Here is a 9,336-nt window from a genome sequence, read left to right as displayed (position 1 = left end):
CAAAGGCTATCCCCTCAATATAAAGACAGCACCCCTCCCCCCCCCCCCATGTAAAGGCTATCCCGTCAATATAAAGACAGCCCCCACCCCCCCCATGTAAAGGCTATCCCCTCCTAGCCATTTAAAGGCTATCCTGCTTTATCACAGAGATGTCTGACACCCCTATTGATGGAGTTTATGTAAAATCTTGGTGCATGCAGTTTGGGAGCCCCAGTTGAGCGAGGATTCCCATAGACCGTTGTTTAGTAGCATGCTCCTTTTTCCTTAATATGTGTTTATGTCGGTTTGCTCTAGCCGAGCTGTGCACAGCAATGCGCTGCAGCAGGCTAGTGCAGCAATCTGTCCCTTGTTTGAGAAGGCTACCCCCCTTATCCCCCCCTAGCACTTCTCTGGCAGGTATCCCCCATGTCAGGGCTGGCTGGACCCGCAGAGCTTGCACTCTATCCGGATAGCCGCGGTGCTCTCCCCTTACCCATACAGGGCTTCCCTCCCCCCCTCTCCTCCCCCAGTCCTGGGTGCAGGGCTTGCTGCGGGCGCCGGGGTCTTGGAGCCCAGGCGGAGAGGGGCAGAATGACGTCAGCGCAGCTCAGGCTGGCAATAGGCTGCAGCTCCCAAGCCTCATTCAATGCCTTGTCTGCAGCCGGGAGCCAGCCAGCGGTACAGCAGCAGCAGCATTCACCGCAGCATCAGTGACATCCTCAGTAGGTAAGTGCCAGAGCTCCATCACTGCAAAAAACAACAAAAACCAAAAAACAATTAAAAATAAAATTAATTAATATAAGCATCCCAGTGCCAAGGACTGCCAGCACCTACTGCCCCTTTAGACCCAGGCTGTGCCAGTCACCTAGGCAAGTAGTGCATTTCAAGGGGTACCTACATCATTGTCTGATGTGACTCTCAAGGGCACATAGAGGGATGAGGCTCTGTAAGTCATTCATCAAAATCAGTGTTGTTGACTTTGGGAGAAGGTGATTGATGAGCTGTAGGTATTAACTCTTCAAGTGTCAGAGTGGTAAAGCAGTACTGCCCCCCTGGCACTCATAGGGTGAAAAATGCCCCCACCCCCTCTCCTTCCTTGATATGGGCTTGATTTGTTTTGGGAGTCAGTGCCTCTTCTGTTACCAGTTTACAGTGATTTACTTGTGTTTCTCTAGTGGATCTTGGGCTGGCTGAACATAGAATAGAGCAACTGGCTCTGGCAGACAGTTATGGTCTTAATTCTACTTCCAAGTTGGCATCTGCAAGTCTGTCTCTTCCTCTGCTGAGCTCAGTAATTGAATTAAAGATTACCCAAGCTACAGTTTTTTTTTTCTTTTATCTTTTTCTCCCTCACCTACTGTGTACCAGATTCCTTTTTAACAGCAGGGCTTTCTAACATGGGATCCATATCATTTATGGCATACTTCCAGGGTCTGCTGAATGGACTTGTCGACAAACCATCCTTTGAAGAAGATGTCTTTTGTTACTCATTGCCTATTTATATAATTTAAACAGTTTTCCCCTCTGACTTTATTCACAGGTTGTTGCCTTTTTCCAGCCAACTTCAACTTCTGTGATTTTATGAGATATTATCTAATCTCAGTTCCAGTGGAAAAACATACAGGTGCTTCTCCTTTTTGGTATCAACAACCTTTCTCCATGAGTCCAAGGTTCTCCAAACAGCTCAGGCTGTCTATGTCACCTTGCCTCTTGAACAGGACATCTCCATCCAATAGCACCACCAACTGTGTGACAGAAGTGGAACCTCTGTTCCAGTCCTTCTCCTCAACCTTGGTCTTAATTGTTCTGGCCACGGTCATTTTCTGCCTGGTTGTCCTATCACTTAGCACCTTTCACATGCACAAGAGCAAGATGAAAAAGCGTAAGATTGAGAAGGCTCAGGAGGAGTATGAGAGGGACCACTGCAGTCCTAAGGCAGAGAGGAGTCATTTCTATGGAAAGGAGAATAGACAACCAAGTGCCCCCCAGGACAGTAGCTCTTCACCTTCTCCAATCATTCAGAGGAAGGAATCCACCAGCCTAAACCTGGATTCCAGGATTATTGAGCATTCTCAAATAGAACCTTCTGTTTTGAACAAAACCAGTGAGGACCTGCTGCAGTCTGTAGTGTTGTCATGATCCAAAATGACAGAGAAGGCTATGTTCTTGTACATATTTGGTGACACTGTCTCTGAGAAAAAAGAAATAAATTCAATTCAATTAACAAGAGCAAAATATATTTACAAGAGTCAAGCGCATGATTACAAAACCATATTGCGTTGCTACCATTAAGTGTGTGAGATAACAAATAATAAAAAAAAAAGGATTCCTTGTAATGCTTTTTTTTTTTTCTGGAGACAAGTCTGCACAAATGCTACCAAATATATTGTAATTTGCCTGAGGACACTCACCCTTGCTGTATATACAAAGCGTACAGGATAGCCGCATCATCTCCTTTACCTATATACCAATTATAAGGGATTTAACAAACATGAGCTTGCCAAAATGACAAATATTGCACAACATAACACAATGTACTGGAAGAGAGATGGCTGGATCTTGTGTGCTAAAAATACGGAACTGTAATATGGAGAGGATTTCTTTCTGTTAAAAAACAAAACAAAACAAAAAAAATGACAACCCTTTTTTTTGGGGAAAAAGAACAAACAGCATATGCCATCTTTTAATTTCGTTTCAGAATGCTTGGTAATCTTTTTTAATAGAAACATCTTTTTTTGCCTTGTGGGGCTTTAACAGTTAATCAAGCGATGCACCTTGCTTACTTCTGCAATACTGTATGATTGGTGAAGGGAGCTGTTCATATGTGATGGTGCTGAAATTTATCCACACGGTGTGTTAACAGTGTTTTTCAAACCTTGTCCTTAGAACCCATTAAGAAGTCTGGATTTAAGGTTGTTCCTTCCACTGTATAGGTGCTTCAATCAAAGTGACAGGACCACTGATTAAATCACCTGACAAAAAGCAGGGATGTTTTAGAATTCTGGCTTGGGTCCAGAGGACAATATTGAATAACACTGCTAAGGTATAATCTTACATTATAAGTTTACTTTCTGTTTTTCTTTGCATAACTTATTATATAAACTGTACCTATACATGCAGATACAGTCTTTTTGTAAACAATTTTTGGATGATGTGCAGTTCTGAAGTGCAGTTACCAATCCTAAATTATATTTTGTTGTTCTTCTGTTTAAACTAAAAAACAAAAAAACAAAAAACCTGTGCCCTTATTTTACTTATATATTGATGATGAAGCAAAACATAGCTGTGTACTATGCACTCTTTAATGTATGTTTATTGTTTCATGCCTACTGACGTGAGAGATCTCGCAGGAAATTAAATCCAGTAGCATGACCTAGCTTCTATTGTTACAAGAATAAATTTTATATCTTAATCAGTTCTTGACAATACATCTATATATATATATATATATATATATATTTTTTTTTTTTTTTAAGAGTCGTTTGGAAATTAACAGACAATGCTTATGTCTGATATCCATAGATTTTGAAACAAAGAAAATTTTATTTTGCTTTCACTAGAAATCTTAGGGTTAGCATCCATATATGTTGAGACAAGCCTAAAGAAATGTTAAGGTTGAAGTGCTGTGGTTTGCCAACTATCTACAGATACGCCTACTGCAATGTTGTGCTGGATGTTCTAAATTTAGAACTTTGATCAAGATTTGCCTTGCTCAGCTTAGACTTAATGCAATGACTACATTGGACTGGTTTAGTTTCACAGTGAGGATGTGAATGCATGGAAATGATCAACAAGCGAATGTGGTGTGTCGATGATGTGATTAAGCAATACTAAGCTCCCAGATGCTTAGCCAGCTGTGTGAGTTCAATGGACTGTAACATATGAACCATCCATTAGGGCAGGCATAGGCAACATTCGCCACTGCAGATGTTTTGGACTACATGTCCCATGATGCTTTGCCAGCATTATGTGTGCAAGAGCATTATGGAGGATGTAGTCCACAACATCTGGAGTGGCGAAGGTTGCTTATCCCTGCCTTAGGGTAATGACTAGTAGACAACTGCAAGGAAACACACTATTAAAAATACTAAAAAACAAATTCGTCAAAATTTCCTTTATGCACAATGTAGTCAACTTAGATTGCAAAATGCATTTTCTCATATTTAATTTTCACTGGAAATTTTTTGCAAGTAGCTAAATGAAGACCACACGATACCAATGTGTGTATATCTCTCTCTCTCTCTATACAATAGTGTCTGACGTAATTACTGCTTAAACTGTTATATTGGTTAATCAATGGTCGTATTTCATTGACTTCAGATTTGATCAGCTGTGGATTGTCAGATGGGGATGGGTACTAGAAAATGAGAAGAGGATGATACTCGTAAATTACAAGCCAAAAACAGTACCTCAGTAACAAATCTCCTAAGGCTTTGGGTTAAATCCATACTAATTGATTGCTGTGGTCGATTGTCTCCAATTGTACCTAAACTCACAGTCTTATGGAACGGCTGATTCCAAGTTTCGTCACGTCTAAATCAGAGAGGGGTTCTGTGTGCGGCTGTAATGTTACCTTCAATACTGCCTTTCTTACTGCATGGCAATTTTTTTGGAGTCTTTGTATTTGCACGCTTTTGAATTTGTCGAACTCACCTCTTTTAAAAATGAAAGAGGTTTCAATGCTATAGATTCTAGAGAAAAGCTACACATTAAATGCTCTGATGTTGTGTAAGTGGAGAAACACATGTTACATTACAGAACAAGCTGGTAGGCTGGTAATAATGTAAGATATGACAAAGGATGTAAGAAAGTAGATATATCACTCCTTGTCTTCAATGACTCTATCAGCTTATGAGATATTACAAAAAGACACAAATATCACATGACTTGTATGTAAAGCAGTCTGTAATCAATCTGGTTCTTTAAAATAATTAGTCAGTAGTAAAGTGTAGATCCATGAACGTGCAATTATGTACACATATATTACATATACATTTATATATATATATTTGTTATATATGTATAGAATATTTGCAGGCACATAGATATATAAACACAAATACATCATTCAATCCTATGTTTTTTAGATTGTTTTCTACATTTATGTTATAATATAAAACAAATAAAGTGTACCTGATTTGTACTTTCTTTTATTTGTACAATTGGTTTCAAAACGTGATGGGTGTCAGTTTAAGAAAATTAATGTGAGTATATTACAGAGGCCCAGTTCTATTGTTTGCTAGTTCCATGTGGCCCTAGGGCAGGTTTGTTTAATTTAGTTATTAATATGTACAAAGCCCAGTTGGCATCCAAGACAATTAGATGCAATTTTGTTGTATTTCTTGTGTGAAACGAAAGGATTCTTAACAACCAGTATTTACAAGTGCTACTCTGCATAATGACTAATTCATTGTCATTGATAGGATGTTGTATGCTTGAATTGATTTAAAAAACAAACAAACAACCTTTGGTATTCCCATGGACTTAAATAAGAAATAAGCTTATAACCTATTTAACAATCTATTTGAATAGGCATTTAAAAACTGCCATGGCTTTAGTCATTCAAAGGGTTTTTTGCCAAAAGCATTCCTGGGGCAAAGTTCTAAAAATGAAGCAATCACCATGGAAACCAATAAAATGTCCCCACTAATTGCTCCATGATGGAACTTCGACCCAGAATTGAACTAGTTTAATAACTCCCATTAGGTCATTATGTGGTGACGTGAATGGATCAGTTCATCTGACATGTGCCACAGGTGATGTAATTTGGAACCTGGCAAATCTCACTATAATGTGTTATTAATGTATTCATCTATCTAACGTATCTAGCTATCTATCTAATCAATCTCGCACAGTATCACCCAAAATCTAGGCTTTATGAGGGGTCTCACATCCATGGTGGTTTAGATGGACCCTTACTTTTCTTGATAATAGAAATGGCAGCCACACACGCACATATATACACAAATACATATATTATACTTAAAGCTAAAGCATATTATGGAAAAAGGATGCCAGCAGGCGGTTTTGGAGACATCAAAAAAAACCATGAGTCTGAAGAACAAGTGACATAAAAATGTCTCCAGAACCCTTCAACAGCATTATTTTCCCATAATCTAAGCTTCATAGATATGTATCTTTTAAATGACATGATATTTTATGTTCAGTTAATAAAATAATTAAGATTTTATAGGGGTTAATACTCAATGACAGTGTTGTGTTAGGACAATGTAGGGATTAAAGTAATAGACCAGACCCCTAAAACATTTTAGCTTGTTGAAGTGCCTTGTGTATGAACTGTGTGTCCTCATTCTTCATTTTACAAAAAGTGTAGATTTCTATAGAAATTGACACATATTAATTAACCTTGTTACACCCCCTGGCTATCAGTCGGATAACAGTATATATGTTACTTCCTGGTTTGTTTAGCTCAGTGGAGCTAAATTAAAGAGGCAACAATTGCTAAGAGCACCTGTCTTGCAAAGACTTCCCATTGAGCTATACTGGGAAGTCTTTGATTGGACAACCACAGAAAGTCTGGGTGGGGTTAGAAGGAGAAGACTTGCAAATCCTTCAGACAAGAGAACAGCAGTTTTTGCAAGCTGTTGTCAGATACACCCTCAATGAAAAAAAAATGCATAATTAAATGTATTTATGTTTATTGGGGTATACATATTAAACAATGATTTTTATTTATTTTCTGTAGTTGAGCAGTGAGTTTAAAGTGAGAGTGTCCCTTTAATATGTAGTGTAGTGAAGTATGTTTAGGTAGCGTAGGGGTGATGTATCTATATTTCCATCGTTCATCATTTTAATCTAATTATATAAATTTTATTTTATGTCGTTATTCTCCTTCCCCACTTCATCATTTCTTCCTTGTTCCTCTGAGAGCACCGTTTCTGCAAGTATTAGTTTTGGTTTTAGTTAAATGGATCAGAAAAAGGTGCAATGTAAAGAGGAACACACAAATGTTATCTTTTTATATTGTCTTGATTATATTAATATATCTTGCTTTGAAAACAGGTAATGGGCAAACCATTCATTTTAAAAAGGGTTTGTTTTTTTGTACTCCTCCACCCTATCCAGATAATCTTTTTTTGTGATGAGAGACTTGAGCCCCTCTTTGACCCAGTCCATATCAGGCTGCTGCCAATGTTTCAAACATTTACACAGGTCGACTACTGCCTGCAGAAGACTAAGGAAAGAAGGAAAGACTGATTGAGAGTGGACTATTAACCAATAAAAGTATCTTGTGAACTAAAGATTTATTTTTTTATGACCACTGACCACTTTACAAAGTTGCTTAACCCCTTAAGGACACAACTTCTGGAATAAAAGGGAATCATGACGGAATATATCCGTCATCTGTCCTTAAGGGGTTAAATCAATATCCTCTAGAACACATCAAAGGTTTATTTTCACAAGAGTTTGCTGTTAAAAGAGAAAACTCACATTGAAATTAAGCACAGTATATGTTGCATAACACAAAGAAAACAATATTTCGATCACGTCATGTCCTCTGTGCACAGCAGAAGCAATGTGAATATAAACTAAGAGATAAATAGCGGAATGACATGTGGATTATCATTATTGATCAAAAAAAAGCTAAAGAGCAACAGGAACAGCCACAATGTATGGGTAACTGATCACAGAGACAGTCCTAGCTCTCTGGCATAAATGATGAAAATGATCTCAACGTATTTGAAAAATGTAATTGTTTTCCTCATGATACTCTTGCTTTGATATAATATTGATGCATTCTTTTCTTTTATTTAAAAGGCAGAATTGAACTTACAGTGTGCTAAATATAGACCATATCACTAGCTTGAGATTGTTCCTTATCTATATGTTCATATTCTATGTATTACTTAAGTAGGTAAGAGTATACATAATAATAATAACAATAATAATAATAATAATAATAATAATAACAATGATAATAATGTATCCATTTATGCGTTAGAGGTTCTCCGTGCCAGTTGGCGCACAAACAAACATGGCTTTCCAGTGAATGAAATTATATATCATTTCTTTGTATTTCATACTAATTTAACATATTACAATATGCAAAAGGTATTTCCAATTCAGTCAGACAACCATTGGGTAAAATTATGCTATTTTGTAAAATAGCACAGGGATTTAACTCTAGAATTTGTTCAAACCTCATAGCCACAGGTACTATTCACAAAAAGCTGTAGTATTTACACTATCCAAAGTGGAATACAGTGACTAGCAGAATGTGGAAGGACTTATACTATAGAAAGGCTGGACTACCTACAATTTGAAACGTGATGTACTATGAGTTAGGATTTTTGATAAAATTCAAAGCCATTGGGGTCTCCTGTACCTTCTAGTAGACAGGAGGGCTCCCCATGTTCTTACCTATCACCAAGGCAAGTGTTAAGTGAGTGAATATTTATATTAAAATAGTGGCAGCACCCAAGACACCCTATGTTTAAACATTGTACAGCTGGGTTTGGAAAATGTAAAGGCCACCATCTCGCTTATTAAAGAAGAGTGGCATGGTGGTGGTGGTGGTGGTGGAGCCTAGACTCCATCGTTCTGATCCTATCTTCAGATACAATGCACTTGACCAGCCTAACCAATCACATTGACCCCTCATCTATAAAGCTGAAGATGTTTTCACACAACTTTCTGCTGTGAGGGTGGGCTTATTGTGCTTTTATATAAATGTAAAGCTATGGTTGTTAATTGTTTTTCTTTTTTTTTTCAAAGGGTATCTATTTCATTGGTAAGAATATTTTACTTATTTGAAACTGTTTGGAGATTGGAAGTGTTTTTTTTTATTGCAACATGCATGCAAAAGCTAAAGATACATGGGATCCCTGCAGGGCATTCACTCAAGATATAACATATTTAACTTGTAGCTCATTTATTAATTAGGCCGATTTTAGGGAGAGGTCCATTATATTAAAGGTTTATAGGAGCAGGAAAGCACTTTTTTACTATTTTCTGGGTACTATGTAATGGCACTATTGATGATAACGTTGCTGAATGCCGATTTGGCAGTATACCAGGGTGTTGTGTTACGTTTACATTGAAGTGTTTTTGTTAACCTTGGCACTGTAGTTAGAGGATGACTGGGCATTTGCATCCTTTTAAGAGGCTACTTAAGAATATTTTTTTCTGAGAGATCAGCTGGGGAGCCAGATACAGTGCTATCCTCTCTTTCCAGGTTGTCTAATGGCACATCAAAGGCAAGAGTGGCTGAATTAAGGACAGTAGCAAATAGAAGATACTAACAGGAGTGTATATGTTTTACTTTGCCAAACAATATATGTTTTTTTTATATGTTTCTAGAGTTCTCACTGTAACATTACAATTAAATAGCAAATC

At 37.6% G+C, this 9,336-nt stretch overlaps 1 protein-coding gene across 2 annotated transcripts; it reads left to right on the top strand.

Annotated features, from left to right (window-relative positions):
* Positions 1–566: 566 nt before the first annotated feature.
* C1H11orf87 (chromosome 1 C11orf87 homolog) lies at positions 567–2,568 on the top strand. 2 transcript variants are annotated; one of them, XM_063444908.1, is made up of 2 exons: positions 567–705; positions 1,520–2,568. In XM_063444908.1, the coding sequence occupies exon 2, from the start codon at positions 1,561–1,563 to the stop codon at positions 2,116–2,118; it is 558 nt and encodes a 185-aa protein (XP_063300978.1). In that variant the 5' UTR covers positions 567–705; positions 1,520–1,560; the 3' UTR covers positions 2,119–2,568. The 2 variants fall into 2 exon arrangements, with proteins under 2 accessions (XP_063300978.1, XP_063300979.1); XM_063444909.1 differs by lacking the exon at positions 567–705 and adding an exon at positions 1,124–1,244.
* The last annotated feature ends 6,768 nt before the right edge of the window (positions 2,569–9,336 follow it).

This window comes from Pelobates fuscus, chromosome 1 (genome assembly GCF_036172605.1).
Source record: "Pelobates fuscus isolate aPelFus1 chromosome 1, aPelFus1.pri, whole genome shotgun sequence".
NCBI classification, from domain to species: domain Eukaryota; kingdom Metazoa; phylum Chordata; class Amphibia; order Anura; family Pelobatidae; genus Pelobates; species Pelobates fuscus.
Note: the sequence above shows the minus strand (reverse complement) of the source record. Positions and strands in the feature narration are given on the sequence as shown.

Coding starts and splice junctions, on each gene's coding strand:
- C1H11orf87 (XM_063444908.1), top strand. CDS start 1,561: ATGAGATATTATCTAATCTCAGTTCCAGTGGAAAAACATACAGGTGCT.